The sequence below is a fragment of the Pseudoliparis swirei genome, chromosome 18, assembly GCF_029220125.1.
Source record: "Pseudoliparis swirei isolate HS2019 ecotype Mariana Trench chromosome 18, NWPU_hadal_v1, whole genome shotgun sequence".
NCBI classification, from domain to species: Eukaryota; Metazoa; Chordata; class Actinopteri; order Perciformes; family Liparidae; genus Pseudoliparis; species Pseudoliparis swirei.
Genome location: NC_079405.1, coordinates 13,759,739 through 13,778,076, shown reverse-complemented (window position 1 = coordinate 13,778,076; position 18,338 = coordinate 13,759,739). Strand labels below are relative to the sequence as shown.

Here is an 18,338-nt window from a genome sequence, read left to right as displayed (position 1 = left end):
CTATTCCCGTCTCAAACTGGAACGCCACCGTGCGCGATGCGAACGAGCTTCAGATCCCGAGACAGCCTTGATTTCAGCTGGCGGTGGCGACGCTGCAGACGGTGACAGCTCATCTTCACGAAGCAGTGAGACTCCCAGAAGATTTACTCACCCTGAACTGCTTCTCCAGCAGCGTGCGGCCTGTCGAGTTGGGCGTGAGGATGCTGTTGACATAACTATGCAGCTGCCAAGCGGGCACCTCCGTCTCTCTGCTCACGATGGCCTCCATCAGAGCATCGTGGATGAAAACATACTGCTCCTGAGGGGAGACGGATGATATTGAGACGGAATGGGTTTGAAATACATAATGAAACACATCATGTCAATAATAATACAAAATATATATATATATAATCCTTTAAAATAAAATGTCTTTTACTTCCTTTAAAGAAATGGTACCGGTGAAATGTGTTTGTTGCTGTAATACTCATTTTGGCCACAAGAGACTGGAATGCATCAATAAACCTAAATGGGAATACAATAATATTTTCTTCTCGGTGAGTTCTCATTTCCCCATGCACTCTAAACTCTAGGTACATATATTAAGTTATGCAAGTTATATTAATTCTTCTTCTTATCACAATTCTTTTTTTCAAAGATGGAAGAAAAGTTCATTGGAAAACGTATCCTGACTAACCTGACAAACTATCCTGAAAAACCTTTAATTAAGTTATAAACACAAGAAGGAAAACTATTTAGATCAGACTTTAAATGGATGTTTTATGTATCAGCATTACTTAAATATTGAGGCTGGTAAAATGGATGGGGCTCATTTTCGTTACTTTATATACTGTTATGTAGCTAAATCTATAATAATCACTCAGGAGTTCATTATATTTGGTATTCATAATGTGAACCTGAAAATTAACAAGTAACTCAACCAAACTTTTGGATTAATACAGTTTGAAAGTTGGAAGGCTATTTGAAACAGAGCTGCCTGCGGACGGACCCTGATAGTGAGTGTAGGAGGACACAGAAATAATGTCAGTTTTAGAACCAGATACAGCACCGTGCCCTGAGGACAGTCAGTGTCGACATTTGTCTATATTGTGCCGAGTGTAAAAAAGTTTCTGATGTGTCTTCCAATTAAACTGAAGTAAGTGTGACATAAACCTCAGCCTACAGTATCAAACTGAACAACTTTCATAACTCATGAACAAATGTAAAAAAAGGAATTTTCACAACCTAAGGGATGATTCAGATGTTCTTACCTCAGTCTGAACTAGGTAGTTGCGTTGTGTGCGGATATGTTTGAGAAAATCCAGGACGCTGACTGTGCTTTTGTCCTTGATCTGTTGTAGCATGCTGTCAATGACGATGTATGTTCCTGTGCGCCCAACCCCTGCACTGAGGAGCAGAGCATAGAGCAATATGAGCACAATGGCAGCCTCATAAAGGGAGACGTTAACGACGCGGCTCCAGCACTCATGAGGAACATTCATTTAGCACAGGAGCCTGGCAATACGGTAAGTAGCGTACCTGCAGTGCACCAGGACAGGGCCCATGTCTGCAGCGCGGGCGGCTGATGAGCGGTTGATAAAGGTGAGGACGGGGAGGGTGTACTCCGGTACTCCCATATCAGGCCACTGCGTGTAGTGGTACTGGATAACGATGCGCTCATTTAGCTTCCCCTTTGGGTTCCCCTTCTGACCCTGAGGCGAGAGGAGATGTGAGACCATGGCGAGTGTACAATGCAGACTATTCATTCTCTGTACATCATGGAAGGTAAAATCATATCAACATACGTTGTTTTACATAGTGACATACCACACACATATAATAATATACCCTTAATTACAAAATGGGTTGTTTAACCAGTATGTCTGAACATGTATATACAAAAAACAAAACCATCCCTGTAAATGGTTAAAGTTAAATATATTGCTTGGCCCTTACCACAGTTATTTTAGGAAGCTAAGCTGCACCCTGTGATACAACAGAGACTTCCTGTTTATTCAGTTGATTGCTCTGATGTTCCATAGCAAACTATTTATAAATTACTAAAGTCTTTAGTAGCTAAGACATTCATACATCTACATGGTGCAACCCAATTCAGTAAATTACTAGTTTGAATTTAACCTAAAAATGACTTTACACACACACTTAGAAACAAATACCCGATTAAATATGTGAGTCTGACTTTTAGTTACCTTTTTAACTTTAGTGTTCCTTATAAGGAAACGCCGCAGTGTGTAGCAGGCGTGCACTTTGGTGCATTTCGGGGTCACCACAATGTTTCCATACTGCTCGTTGTTCTCTGTTGGCCAATACTGGTCACATTTCCTCTGAAGGACACAGCAAACACAATACATGTATACAAAATACAGCAAGGGGTTTGTTTTGTATTTTTACTCCTGAAAATGACATTAAAGTGAACTTACTCTCCCTTTCTCCACCAGGTTTGTGATCATGATGATGATTCCTGTGTTCTGCTCCCACACCATCCTCCAAAAGTCCTCAAATGTGGACTTGAGAGGTCCCTGAGCAGCGATATAAGCTCTGGGCCGGTTGTAGCCCTGAAAAAGGAGAGTGGTGGAATATATTTACCGGTAAGATGCAATCAATAGTCCACAACCACTGATACCTACTGTTAATAGGACTGGTTTACTGACACAGGTAGGTCATGCAATCTACTCCTTCAGCTGACAGAAATTGTACATATTTATACATTAATCAATATTCCTAAAACAGATACACAATTGTTATTGCTCTGTCTGTTGCTGATATTATGTTGATACCCAAATCAATATTCTATAAAACAAAGTCAGCATTTATAAACTGTTTAGCCTATGACACAAGACAGGACCATGCAGATGAATTTCACAACCTTTCCAACACAAAAAAATATATATATATATAGAAAACTAGTCACTAACATCCACGTAGTTGGCATTGATATAATCCGAATGTTTGGCATCTTTCCCCGCTAGAGCTCGTAATTTCACCCTGCTGTGGTCATCTGGTGAGATAATTAATAGATTTTTTGTGGATTACTTAAAGAATGAAAACATGTTATGAACAGATTATTGGATTGTGCTGCAGTTGACATAGTCAGACTGTACAGCTTACTCACAGGCCACAATGTTGATGTATCGGTTTTTGTGCTTGTTGTCGGGATGATTCGAGTGTTCTGCCGTGATTTTCAGGTCTGCTGTGGAGCGTTGGACCTCCTGGAGAGACAAAACATGCACAGGTGGATTTTATTAAACAAGTAGAAAAGATGTAATGGATTTACCCTCGCTAACTGTTCCTGTGATTTTATAGAAACCAAGTAAAACTTCTCAGATTTCTATTTTCTTCTATTTTTCTTCAACGGTAAATGTTTCTTCTTGCAAATGTGCTTCCTCCATAAGGAGCTCAGGATTAACTGCAAAGCAGAACCACTGGCAGGGATTCAGTGTCTCGGTCAAGGACACTTCAGAGGAGCAGATGCTTTCTGCCACTGGGCCTTGAACTCAGGCCTCCAGTGATACAGCCCTCATCTCCTCTTCTTCACAACACCACACTTCTCCAATCCACGCCTAAAATCCATTTTCCAACACAGCTTCATTGTGATGCATTTGAAAATTATGCACACGGGCTTCACATCAAATGACCCCAATTAGAAAGAATCCTCTGGGGGCAAAACGTTTGCCTTGTTTCTTAACCTGGTTCACAGAGAATGTGTTCCCATCCAGTCAACCAGCAGACAGACCCTCTCTAATTAACCCCCGTCTCTCTTTGATCTTTCTCTCTGTCTCTTTCACAACCATCTGCTCAACAGTAGTAACCCCCCACACAAACACATGCATACAATAATCTCTACCCAGTTTTTAGAACGAGGCCCACTTGCAGCCACTGTGTTCACAGTAGAGGGGAGATGAACAGTGCTGAATAATCAATCAGGACTCATGGAACCACAGGAAAAAAGACACTTTGTTTTTCTGCAATTGGATGGTGCTTTCACACCAAACATGTTTGGTCCCGCTCAAACCGATATGTGCACTTGCCTGTTCGGTTCGTTAATGGTCCAATGTGTAGGATTTAGGGGTTTCTGGTCTAGACTGAGAATTGTTGTGCTTTGTTATTGACCGCCATGTTTCTACAGTAGCCCAGAACAGACAAACCCAACGCTCGCTCGATGCTACTAACATCAGACACACTGGGCCTTGGAGGCTGGTGCGAAAGCTGTAATTGGAATTTTAGACCAAAGAACCAGAGCAAGATCATCTGAAAAGGAGATTATTGTTAGTTTATCTCCAAACAGAGGCTTTGGTGAGGTTTATTTGTGGTGTGAAAGCAGAACAGAACAAGCATTGGATTTTACTGGTCGATCATTGTGGAGAGTTCATTTTAAATCATTAAAAAGATAAACGTTAATAAATTCATCTGCCGTTTGTGAACGGTCAATTAAACAATCCAGCCACTAACAATTGAGTGAAATGCATGAGATGTAAAAAAACAGCAACACTATTCATGACAATGCTCATTATCATTTATTACTTTATGAGCTCTTTAAGACACTCAATGACATAAATAAGCACATATGTTACAGTTAAAGTGCTGCGTGACTTAATAAACTGCCTATTTCTTTTGCTGATTACGGACCAGCTTTGCCAAACTCCAATGTAAAACCACCATTAGTTATAAAACAAATATTGCAAACAATGCATCAAAACAGATATTTATTGACGTGGAGTTAAACATGTACCTCAAAATCCTCAGAAAATCCTTGCAGGTTGTTCTTGTAGAGCTCCATGATGTGTTTAATAAACTGCTTAACGGGGATGGCGTCCATGTCGTCTGCAGGACAAACAGAACAGTTAGCAGTGTGTCCGTTACTGTGTGTGTGGTTATACAATACATGGTAACCATAGTGATTTATCTTTTATTTTGTATTATTATTATAATGCACACAGGCACAAATGTAAAAAAATAAATAAAATAACGAATATACATTTTGAGCATTTATAGGCGGGAGCATCTGTTTCGTCCGAGTCAAATCAGCCCCAAATCACACATGAGGAATCTTTGACACGGCTGGTCACCATCGCATTGGGGCAATAGGTCAGAGGACCCAGCTGTCATTGCTGCTGATACTCGCACATGTCTTAACTACTACACCCTCGCAACTGGGGCTTTTAGGGATCTCACTTGGCCCAGTGGTTACAGCGTAAAAGTGAATTCTGGATTGTTAATCTGTTCATTTATCAAAATGTCTTCCTCTCTATTAGTGTTAAAAGCCACTTATCAGTCTAATCAGTTCATCTGGAGGGTTCTGGTTGAAATGTGGCTTTAGGGGCTAGAAATTAAAATGAAGTAAGGATGATTAGGCCTTACATTGTGTCTGTACAGAGGTATGTTCACATGTATTCTTGCATGTCCCATAGTATTATGTGCAACTCAAAGGCTTTTAACCGCAAACACATCCTGTCATCTTGCACTTAGATATCAACAAATATCCATAAAGATAAGTGATCTCAATGTTGAGCCTGTGAAGCCACTGTTCTATGAAATTCATTTTCTTGCACATTTTCAATTCCAATCAAGCACATGGTCATTCATGCAGAATATACGTGCTGTAAGACAACTGCCATTGTTTCTTTGGAGCAAAGCAGAAAGAAAGAAAAGGGGAAAACTAAAGAAAGGCACAAAGAATGAAAAAGACAAGCAATAAAAGCCTAATGAATTTGGAGTCAATACTGGCATCAGCTGAGCTCTTTAACTGTGATATCACAGCCTTGAAATGTCCCAGAGCTGTGAAAGTCGTAAGGTCGGATATTGACTAGCTGCCACTCCGCCGCTGCCCGGGACATTAAAGGCAACACAAGGCCAGTTATACAATTCCTACAGAGGTGCTCTCAGAGTCACGTAGACTGGCAGAAACTGCGCAAATGCAGACATCAAGGTAATAGAGAAAACCCTTTGAAGAGCGTTCATGGTGGTTTGTGGAAATGTCTTTTAGCATTCATCAATTATATTCAAGTAAATCAAGATCACTTTGACATGTTTTTGATTTAATTTCAGTCTTCAAAATCACAAATAATACTATGAATATTAGTTTGTCCATGTACACCTATAGTCCTGTCAAATGCAACTTACTTTAATTAAGCTGACTATCTCAAATGTGTATCTACTAATTTATGCTCCCCATTTCATCTGCTTATTTATTTCAATCGCTTTTTTCGTATTACTTTTATCTAGCTATTTTAAAAATCTCGTTCCATTTCTTTCAATAAACTTGTTTTACTATTTAACCATCAGCTATCTATATTGGCCATTCATTGGATCTATTTATTACCTTACATTAGCAAACTATTTCAACTTTGCTTGTTTGTTCACTTTTAAATATTCTTAAACAATGTGCTCTGGTATTGTAGTATTCACATAAGGATGCATTTTTATGTATTCCAATTGTAATTTATATTTGTTATAATTTCTTGAGCTATTCCATTATCTGTAAAGTAGTGCAGTATACCCCCTGGAGTACACAAGTACCACACATGTACCTGATAATGTAAGTGTCATTAATTGGGAATCGGTGATCAAGAAACTGAATATGATGAAAGAAATACGACTTACCTGGTATAGGGATGATTGGTATATTCTCATTGGCCACCACCCGTGGAGAGCTGCTTTCCTCCACATAGAAGTGAGCCGTCTGGAAAAACCTCCTACAGGGACACAGAGAGAAGAACACTTATATGCCACAGTGAAGTCTACCAGGGAGTCGTTATCACATTGTACTCAGAGCCGGTCTGTCAACAACATCATCTACAAGTAGAATATTGTAGAATGACACGGTGGGGAGCGACAGAACACCGCTAATGAAAACCCCAGAGTGAGAGGGAGACAGCTGAAACAGTCTTACGGGGGAAAGGTAAACAACTCACAGAGCAGCGGCATATTTAGCTCTCTACTCCAACTGAAGGCAACTTATCCAAACACAGATTCTCTTTTCAGGTCAACATATACTTCTTTCAAAATAATCCCACTCCACTTGAGGACAGCAAAATCAAAGTCAATTTTCGGGATAACATGTGCGTGTCTGCTGCCAGTAGATGCTGCTCAATACGCCAAAGTTCAAATTAAAACTTGCATTTGGAAAATATCATGATTGAGACGAGGTGAAACATTTAACATGTGTTACTTATCCACAAGGATAACACATGTGTGTGTGCAGCTTCTTGCATAATTCCAATTTTACACAGTTCACGATTCAAAATTCACAGACTGAAAAGAGAGAAATTGTGAAAGAAAATGTGGCTAAACATTCCACATTGAAGATGTCCTCCCTCAATTAAAAAAAACAATAACACTTTAATAAGCATCAAGATGTTGTCTAAATAAAATAAATAAATAAAAACAAAATAATGCCATATAATGTCATTGATTCAATTTTAAGGTCCTGAGCTTGCACAGCCTTCACTCATTATTCACAGTGTATACGAATGAATGGATACAACCTGGTTAGTTGCAACCCAGTGCTAACATTCCCAGGTTTAATCCTACCTGTACTTGATGCAGAGGAGAGAGCAGAGGCTTGTCATTCTTCAAGTGAGATAAAGCAAAGCATAGAGAGAAAAATAAAAAATGGCTGAACTGTATTTAAAAGATATAGAAAGAGAGAGAAATAGAGAAAGACTGAAAGGAGAGGGTGAAAAACAAAAAGGGATGGGAAACCCCCCCTCTGGCTTGCGTCACAGCCTCCCAATCCAATGGCCCCCAATCCAATGGCAGATGTGGTGCGGCTAACTAGACAGCATCGTCGACACCCCCTCTCTGGTTCTCTCCCATGATTTCAAAAGAACATTTTGCTTTTGGTTGAATGCGACTGGGATGAAATAGGCTTTCTGCATGGATGTCAGTGGAGAGGTGCATCCCATTAAACAATGGTGTTAGCAGCAATGAGTCACTAACACAAACTGGGATATTTTTTTCTCAGATGAACATCTGCTGGTTTTCAACAAACACCTCGAGCCTATGAGGCGTCCAGATGCGCACTGTAAGCAATTAATTCCATTGTAGACTAACTGTGAAAATGAACAAGCTAAAAAAAGGACAAAGCAATTAATCTTCAAAAGACGCACAACTGATCACACTTTAAATACCATATTCAAATGAGATGGACTGTGATAATAAAGTTGCTAATGACCAAAACATCTGTGAGCAGAGAAACACATTGGCTATAATAGCTGCGCTGTCACCAAGAGAGACTAGACGGAGCTTGAAGAGTGAAGCGAGTGCGAATGGCTTCATTTCATCTTTCATCATGGTCTTTTCCCCAGAGGAAGCAGCCATTGTCTGTGAACTGTCAAGAGTTGTCACAGTAACAGCTTCGATAGCCATTTCTAATCTCAAAGCTGCCCCTGCTCTTCTACTCAAATCCTACAACTCCCAGTAATCCATCCACAGACTGAAGCTGCTACAGCCGTCTTGCTTTCAACGGCCTCTTTTTGAACACCTCTATGGAGCTGATAATCAGGCTGTTATTTATACCATGCTCCTATGTTATCTGACACCACATTAAGCCACAGTAAGGTTTTGTTGGCCCATATATTTGCTGCAGTGAACTCACACTTAGAAAAATGTCATGGGAGAAATAATTTATGAAATGCAACTAACACATTTCAAGTATGAATAAATCCCAGGCTGTAAATAAAGAAAATGCTACCAAACCAGAAACAGACCTTTTGCAGACAGTAAATATGCGAGGGACCAGCTGAGGATATGGTCCGTGGTGATATTTGTAATTTATTACCCATCCCACATGTGCCAATGGCCTGTGTAATTACAGGGGCTCCAATAGCATTGCTGGAAATTAGCCCAGCAGATGAAGACACACCTGGGACCCCTGCTGGCTCTGCCGGGCCTCCGGGTCTCATGACCCTCACCCAGGTGGGTGATGGGCCTGATGTATAACACCAAGGAATGAAAGCAGTCTCGCTACCAGACTGTGTGAGATTGGCGCACACTCATGCATGCAGATGCATAAAACAGACGCATCCAAACTAGACGGGTCTGAATGTGGAGCAGACTGACTGGAAAATTCAGAAATGCATGTAGGCTTGTTGTCAGTTACCCTGAAATGTGATATTTATGAGACAAGTCAGTGTGAGTGAGGGGCAGCTATTTTTTCATATTACTGAGGGAGACATCAGGCACAATGTATGGTTTCTATTATTATTGCTTATTGGTCTCTTCATCTTCTCTCCATTTTTGTCAATCATTTGTAAAGCACTTGCTATATGAATACAACTTGATAGATTTGACTGTTTTACCAAACTTTAAGACCTACAATGTCCCATCTGGAATGACATTTGGTAAACTGAACTCACCTCCAGTAGACCATCACAGTCAGCAGCATTATGAGGCAGAGCAGAGTGAGAGCAGACACCACAACCAAGGGGACGATCCACACCATCCTGCCGATCCCCGGGTGAGGGGTTCGGGTCACGTTGGACAAAATGGTTCTGTCTGGAATGTAACACGGGCACATAAATACATGTTTAGAAATATGCTACTGAATTACACCAGCTCATTTGCCAACTTTAAAGTGCATATGTGCAGGATTTTTATCAGCGGAGAGGAGGGGTGTATGAGCATGTGTGCTAAAGTGTGTTTGAAGCTAACACGGGGGGGAAGTGTCAGAAATGGTTAATTCTACTCATAGGGGCTTTCCCCATATGTCACTAGAGATTAATATTTATGAATAATAAACCCAACAGTCTACCATGGTAAATCACACTAACATTATCACTATCATCTAACATTGTGATTGTCTTTAACAATCTTTAAAATGCTCTCTCTCCAAGCAAACGCTTTCTAAATGTGCTGAAAGGGATTCCTCGAGGAAGAAACCCTATGGCAGATGCCTTCCGGCCTGTGTTGTAGTAACACAAAAGCCTGGAGCTTTATCTTTGCAGTGTAGTTACTGTCTTAAATCAATGTATTTGTTATGCTACATTGGGTTCAATAACCTTTGGCAGTGATTACAGATTTATTGTATGATAGCTGACAACAAGGAAAAGAGCCTTGCAGCAAATGGAAAAGGAATGCGTCTGTTTGGGGGGGGGGGGGGAAGAACAAGCAATATCATGTGTGTGGGAGCGAGAGGTCTGCTCACCAGTGTGGACAAAGAAAGGCCAGGGACTCTTGCCATCGCTACTGATCTTTGGAGACAGTGTGAAGCTCTGGGGAATCTGCATCTCGGCCGAGTCATTACGAGCGTCCGCTGTGTAGAACACATTTACATCTGTGGAATTCCTCTCTGCGTTGAGCAACTGATCATCACCAGTGCTGGTCGGTACCGTGGTGCCTTCGACTGTAGGCATCCCTTCTCCTTTCTCTTTGGCTGTGGACGCGGGGGTGGGGATTAAAGGCTCTTTGACCACAGTGCTGTTGGCTTGCTTTTCCTCATTATCAGGTGCAGTCTTGTTCTTTCTCTTCTTCTCATCCTCTCCCTCCTCCTGCTCTCCTTCTCGCTCCCCCTCCTTCTCCTCGTCCTCGTCCTCATGTGCAGCCTGCTTCTCCTCAGACGGACGATCCGTCTCGGAGCCCTGGGGCGCTGCCTGCTCGGTGCTGGACTTCGCAGGCGGGATGGATGGACGGGTGGGTTTCTGCGTGGCTTGGGGTGCTTTTGTGGGCCAAACAGAGCTGGGCAAAGAGGAGATGACTCCTCCGCCCACGCCCAAGCCTGCCAGCAAGGTGCTCGTCACCACTGATGCCACTGTGGCCTGGCTGCCACTAGAGGAGGGGCCCATCCCCGTTGCCATAGAGACAATAGAGAAGTGGATGCCAGAGGACGTCCAAGTAGAGGAACCAGAGCTGATGGGAGCCATGTCTGCCGAGGACGCTGGAGAAATTGTGGGCTGACAGATACAGGCAGAGAAAAAGGTGGTTATCCAACAGAACCACATGAGTGTTACCAACATACAACCAGACATTTTCACCGCCATCTTCTGGTCAACTCACCATCCCAGTCTTCACTATACGAGACCCTTCAAATATTCTTGTTGTATTAGCTGTAAAACCAAAGAGCAGGCAGGCACTTAAAAATACATTTCATGTGTCAATATTAGTTTTTCTTCAAGAATAAATAATGACGAGGTGGCGAGAGGGTTTTGACCAGATACCTCTAAAGAGCAGAGTTTGACTGAAATCACTGCGCAGGTCATGCGGACACACTGCCTGCACTCTGAACAGGTACAGGAGATCAGGGGACACATTCATGATGACGGCTTTCTGCAGAATAAAAGATGCACATACATTTACAATTAGGACCTGTTTAATTGGGTGAATGGAAATACATTTCAAACTCTGGATGAAGTTAGTTTATACTGGCCACAATGAAAACAAGCCACTGTTCTGTCAACAGTATATGACCAACAACTTTGATACCTCATGTCCTGCCTAATTCATTGTGTTGTACACTTTGCAGATAGCTGTACTTATATTTAAAATAGCCCTCAGAATGGAAAATGAAAATGAAAATTGAAATGAAGTGAGCAAAATAAGAAAGACTGACAGCAGAGAGAGAATAGTGTCACTCCGACTGAGTGTATTTATGGAGTGTAACCACATTGAGCAGCTCATGGACACATTAATCAGTCTTTCAGTCAGCCATCTGTAATAAATGTACTGCAACATAAACATACAAAGCTCCAAGCAGAAAATACTGATATTATATAAAAACAACAAATAGATAATTCTTATTAATCCATTCTTTAAAAGACAGTAATTCTGAAAATTGTTAAAGTCATCAGGTTCAAATGTAGGTTTTAAAAAATGACGACTTCATATTTGACACATTGGTTTCTCAACCAATTTACACTACAGCATGGGGGATACCAACAGAGAATGCTGGAGCCTCATGTCAAGACCATAGAAAATGAATACTTGGTCTGTAGAGATACAACTGCTATGCCAGAGGACCTAAGGGAGCAGTATAGCTGATAAGGAGTTAAAAGGTCAGTAGATGTAGCCGGAGGAGGATGCTGAGAGTAGCGGTGAGATGGTTTCTATGTTTAACATCAGACAGAACTGTTGCAGGCTGGTCTCTGAACAAACTGCAGGTGGGATGTGGACTTAAGGGGCACAGGAGTTAATTTAATGAAATGGATGTTAATACATCTCTAGCTGAGGATAGGGTTAGTTACATGTTGTGGGGGTGCCCTTGACTGCAGGAAGCCTGATTGCCTATCAATTTCCACCTTCCTATCTATAGTTTCTAAGCCTTGGTAACTAGTTTAACAAGGTTTTTGGATTTTCTTAAGTAACTGGGTAACGATATCTGGAAAAAGACATTGCGGTTGAGAAAAAAAGAAGGCCCATGGAGCACCCCAAGTTGAGTGCCATATAGTCCGATAACAAATACATATAAACTGCATTGAGTATGTGTCTGATACATTTTTTCCACAAAATTACATTTACTCTTCCTCTTTCACTTCTTAGTGTGTAAGTTGCATTACATCGTCATCAACATTCAAGTGAAGTAAGCTAAACACATTATTGGGTGGAAGGGGTTATTAGCAAATGCATTTGCTAGTATTTAAGCATAAGAAGGAAGGGAGGATGAAACGTGTAAAGGTTACATCAATCCCTTCACGTCACACCTCCTTTGTGCAGTTGCTCCAATCAACCAGTAGTAGTCACTAGTGCAGCAACATTGCATGATCCCTCACCGGCTACCCACACACGATAACTGTGTTTATGAAACGCATGCCGGATGTCGTTCCTCAAGGGAACTGATCCCAGGTCTCTGAACCAGTGGGTGAGTGTTTCGCCTCCGCACTGTTTATATCTAAAGAGTTAGCCATGCAGACTGTCAAGACAGCTGGGGGTCACTGGGCTTTAAAAGAGATGCACAGCTGGGTGCTGGATCCCCTGAAATTGAAGTTATATGTAACCAGGGATAAAAATATGTTGTGTGGAAAAAGTAAAGCCCTTTAGGTGTAACCTCCTGCAGGGGGAGGATATCTTTCTGTGGAGACAGTGAATGTTCTGTTGAAGAGATACAAGAAGGAATGATGTGGTCACGCAACGTTTAAGGCTCACAAGCAGAATTGTGTGATCACTGGTGTCAAAAACTTCCCTGAGATCTAAAGACTACACTTGCACAGTTTCCTGAGTTGATTGATAAAAGATGACAGTTTGTCTTCAAATTGCTGCTTTCAATGCTTGAAAAATAACTGAATATGGATATTTTCCCTAGTCATTACCAATAAGTACCTACTTCTCATCTCAATTTTACAATTGTGTCTAAAAAATTAATCCATAACATTTAGTTAATGCACACCTGTGGGTAAGAAATGCTTAGATTTAGTGAGCGATTAAATATTATATAGCTCTGAGCTAAGCAAATATAACTAGCCTTACTAGTGTTAATGCAACACAAACAAAGAATAGGTCTGCATCATCAACAATTGTTTTTGTAAACTACATTAAAAAAATCACTATCATTGATTGTAAATTGCTATTGTTTTCTCTTCCTCTAAAACTCCAAAAGAAAACATTCACACGGGCAACATGTTTGGCTCTAGGGAGAGCGCTTCTTTTTTTGTGTTGGTTTTCTAGAGGATCGAAAAAAATATATCAAAGAGCATACGGCCACCTACTTTATTAGAGTGCTGCACTTGTTAACTCAATGAAAGAAATTATAATTTTTGGGCTATCTTGTAATTATCGGAATAATATATAATGACATTATTGGCAGATAAATGTATCATTATCTGCCAATAATGTACAATGTTTGCACCCCACCCTTACATTATTTGGTTTATATTGCTGTGTCTGATATATTTTGCTCTAAACTTTCTCTGAGCCTACACTGACATGCATCAACGACTACAGTATATGGAAAATGTTTAAACTTAGACTAGACCACGGGCACATTTGCCAACACATTACATATATATCAGTTAAACGTGTCAATGTGTGCGACAGTCCTCCGTGTCTATTTTCAGACAGGTGAGCGACAGAGGATTGTCTGGCCTCTCATATCAAGCGACAGTCGAGTGCAGAGTTCATCACAAGCTGTCACCTCCGATACACACTGTCACTGATCAAGCCACTCTGTGATCCGGCCTGATACATTAGAGACTCTGCAAAGCAATCAGAGCTGTTAAAACCATATCCAGGAAGACAAGTCTGAAAAACTGCTTTGGAACGGTAGGAGCAGTTGTGAGTGGCAGCTGATGAAACCTTAATACACACCATGCTCTGGTCCCCAGTCTTGGTGAAGGTCTTTTCGTCAGCAACATCCTGTCTCACCCAGCTGTAGGAGACCATGTAGCTGGTGATGGGCGGGTGGTAAACGGCCTTAGGGCGCTCCCAGCTCACCATCAATGCTGACTGGTTCAGCGGCTTGATCTTCATGCTCACTGGGGCACTGCTGCAAACTGAGACAACCAGAAAGTAAAGGGGAGTACGTGTTTTAAAAAGCAGCATAAAAATAAAAGAAATACATAATAACATCACTTTTTCACTGCATGAGTGAAAATGAAAAAGGGCTTGTGTTGGGAAGACTGCCTGAGCACATGTGCTTGTGTCTGTTGATGCGTGTTGGCAGAATGCGCGTTGCCTTTAAACAAGCCTATCATTACCGTTTGCTGCTACTGCACTCACAGCCATTTCTACTTGAGGAACCTCAAGGTGCACGGTAATACAGTCATTCGATAACAAAAAACACTCCTGGAGGCTTGACTGGGGTCAGGTTCGGTCTCAGTGCAGATTATCATTCTGGACACTTGTGTCATTTTCATGCCACATCACTGTCAGAGATTCCAGGTGGAATACCAAACAGCTGCGTGTAGTGCTAAACATGCGGTGCAGATAATACAGAAATGTCCTGCCCATACGTAACGATGCAGGATGAAAACCCATAAATCAGCCTCAAGGTGGCAGTGTAGGCTGCAGCACGGATATTTACAACAGGGATCAGTCAGTATGAGTAAAGGACAATCTGGACAGGCTTCTCAGCACATCAGGGCAACAGAAATCAGGAACCAGTGTCAGCTGATTAGGTGCACAAAGGGTTTCTGTCAAATTGAAACTGTCACCACAGTGCTCCATTTACAAAGTGACGCTCTGGTGTAAATTATGCACCATGATATGTGAAAGGGAGACAGGGTGGGAGGAAATCAGACAGAGGAACACAGGGTGGGAAAAATACACAATAGCAAGAATATCTTGGGGTGTTGATGAGGTGTGACAGGTGTGAAATGCATTAGAACCCGTCTGATGTTTGTTGTCAACTACAGTAGCTCAAAAACAGTCTGTTTAATAACAGCTGGAGACATCATGATGGTTTTACTGCCTGCATCATTACCGTGTCAGCCATCATCCTTTTCACCAGCAACACGGCTGCATTAGTAGCCCTAAAAGCAACAGCAGGTGTTGCTCGAGACTCTTATTTGGCACTCTTTGTATTTGTTAAAAATGTTGAATTTGTTAGAAAGGGCAAAATAGGATTTCTTTTGTGGATGGCAAAAAAATACACAATAGTTAATTGTTGTGAATTTCCATTAACGGGATTATAAACTTTAAAATAACAACAACAGCGGATTTATCCTAGACTTGTGCAGCAGGGCCCAATTATTTATGGTAACCTTATTGAATTGTTAGTCACTTCCTATATGTGACGCAATAAATACATTTATTTCTCAACACCGTGTAAGGTAAAGTAATTTGAGTATTTGTTAGAGCCATTTTAAGAGTTTTAAGCATATCTGTGATGATTACTGGGATAACATTGTGAATCGGAATTAATTTGGCCATGATGTTCATATCATCCGATGCCAAGTTTGTTCACTATAATTGGGGCAACTTTTAAAAAAAGAAGTGGTTTACTGATGAGCGATCATGATGTCTCTGCATTAATTATAAACTTCATTGATCTAAGATAGTTGTTCATTTCATGAAAACCTTTTAATATAATGGCAGATTGCCAGCACAAGGCTAACTCTGTTAGAAATGCAAAAGGTTCAATTAAAAAAGTATAAATCAAATGAAATGTTCCTAATGCTTCTTCACTGGCACAATTACTTATCATGCTAGAGTAAAAAAATGCTATTACAAATCTTATTCATTTTCAGTGAATAGATACATTGTAACATAGTGGTTTTACCTTAGTCTGCATCACCACTCAATAGAGCACAGGTTCTTTCTCCTGGCAGATTCAACCATAGAGGGGATGTGTTGAAAGTTGTAAACAAACAGCAGTTTCACTGCTTCTCAACTATCAAGGCTGAACAATTTGTTTTTATGAGGCAGTGTATGGTCACCTGAATAGTCGGAACAACTTCAATTTCTTTGAAAAACAGAAAGAACGCTGATTCTAACATAAATACCTGTATTTTCTGGACTTTGCAGGAAAGCCAAGGTATGCATGTCTTCTGAGGGCTGAATACCAACACAGCAACTACAGTACTTATTTCATTGTAATGTGTCACTCTTGCTACAGTTACCGTCAGTCCTAACACAAACTGACGACATTATCATAGAGTCCATGTTAATAATGTCCTTATGATTGAAAAAGAAGAAACTTGAGTCATTGATATTTCAAACATTATTTAGTTCCAGTAGCAATTTGAGAATTTGCTGCTTTATGAAATTGCGCATTCACTGATTTTGTATACTAAGTTGGACATGTTTAGTGCATTTCTTCCCATTGACTGACATGTTATAGACTTAACAATGTATCATCTAAACAAGAGAATGATAATTAACCACAAAAAAAAGAAAAAGAAAACAGAGGTTCGCCAAATGTGTCTCCTAATGAGAAAAGGCCTTGCATGCACAGGGTGATAGAGCTTTATTTTACACGTGCAGATATACAGTATCAACACAATAAAGCTAACTGCCCTAAATATCTCGTCATCATTAGTTGACAAACTAATGTACAACCTCTATGTTGCATCAGAAGCTATGCATTTCTATTGGACAACAATTTGTATGATCGTAAAAGCCACGGTGATGCAACATTCAGTCAAGGTATGGCCCTGGCTCTCAAAACATCTACAAGAAAAACCATCGTTTATTGTGCGCAGATAAATAACCCCCCTCCTATACAACCTTGACAGATGTCATCCCTGAAGATAAGACTGACACCGTTTACTCCCAGTGCCCCCCGTTATGTATGAATTCTTACATTTTAGCACAGTGAAATAGAAATGCGAGAGAGACACAAAGGGAAAATGAGCAAGCAAGAAAAAAAAATGGAGCGACACTGGTCCACATTCATTCTGCCTACTGACATAACGCCACAAAAGCAATTTCACAACTTAATTTGTATGGGTCTATTTTAGCTGTGCCACGTATTAATGATGATTGCTGATCGGCCTTGTGAGAGTGCTCCAACTTCATCACAAGCATTCCCAATCAATTCTCCCCGCCAGACACCAACAACATCACTTAAAAACGCAGCAGCCTTTTTTATTAGTCTCCATAGTTCCTGTACTGTTCTGTTAAAGCAAGCGCTGCAAGATGCTCACAGAAAAGAGAGACAAACACAAATACTCTTATCAATTCCTGCATGAGGTCTGTGCTTTGTATTTAATCAATTCCTGCATGAGGTCTGTGCTTTGTATTAACATGTTCTTAAAAAAATGAGGTGGAACAATGAGAGAATGACATGTGCATTCTCCTGTCAGGAAAATATTCATCTAAAAACCTTTTAATATGGTGCTTTTATATTGCAAAATAATTAGTACTGGGATAAATTTTTTACCCTAACTAAAAGAAAAAGAAAGATTTTTTTTTTGTAATGGTCCAAATATATGTATTGATCTCTTGATTTGGGGGGTTTCTATGGATAGGTCTACAGACTGAGCAGAAAGATGGGCTTCCTGACATTGTTGCAAAACACTATCGAAGTTCAAAATAATAACTTTTGCTGAAGTGCCTAGATTGTTGACCAGCGTAAATAGCGTATTTGTGGAATAGTATGGAAGATGTGTGAAAACTTTAATTTACACATAATGGGAATCTAGGGCTGGGCAATATGGCGAAGATCTTCTATTATGATAAAGGTTGTTACATATATCGATCTATCTAAAGATAATGCATTATTAGACTGAATTATGACCCGGTCCTATGGACATCTCAGATTCACACCGAACTGAGAACATAAATACTATCTGTAACAAAGCACATGAGGACCCCAGGTAATGCTAGCTCTGTGCTGCAGGTTGTATACACTCAGAGGTACTGGAGAAATACTAATACCATTTCAATACCAAAGCTGATAGAAGATGTTGTTTTTAAACTTTCATTCTACATTAGTAGGGAGGCATCATGGGACACAATTTAAATTGACAGCT

At 40.6% G+C, this 18,338-nt stretch overlaps 1 protein-coding gene across 1 annotated transcript in view; it reads right to left on the bottom strand.

Annotated features, from left to right (window-relative positions):
- ca16b (carbonic anhydrase XVI b) overlaps positions 1–18,338 on the bottom strand; it is a 113,641-nt gene that overhangs the window by 6,760 nt on the left and 88,543 nt on the right. Inside the window, exons 9-22 of the mRNA XM_056438494.1 lie at positions 14,233–14,417; positions 11,154–11,262; positions 10,993–11,042; positions 10,145–10,889; positions 9,357–9,495; positions 6,601–6,692; positions 4,730–4,821; positions 3,113–3,209; positions 2,916–2,998; positions 2,421–2,555; positions 2,190–2,324; positions 1,519–1,691; positions 1,251–1,386; positions 152–298 (exon numbers count right to left, since the gene is read on the bottom strand). Of these exons, the coding sequence (XP_056294469.1) occupies positions 152–298; positions 1,251–1,386; positions 1,519–1,691; positions 2,190–2,324; positions 2,421–2,555; positions 2,916–2,998; positions 3,113–3,209; positions 4,730–4,821; positions 6,601–6,692; positions 9,357–9,495; positions 10,145–10,889; positions 10,993–11,042; positions 11,154–11,262; positions 14,233–14,417 (2,318 nt within the window). The remainder of the gene's footprint in view (positions 1–151; positions 299–1,250; positions 1,387–1,518; positions 1,692–2,189; positions 2,325–2,420; positions 2,556–2,915; positions 2,999–3,112; positions 3,210–4,729; positions 4,822–6,600; positions 6,693–9,356; positions 9,496–10,144; positions 10,890–10,992; positions 11,043–11,153; positions 11,263–14,232; positions 14,418–18,338) is intronic.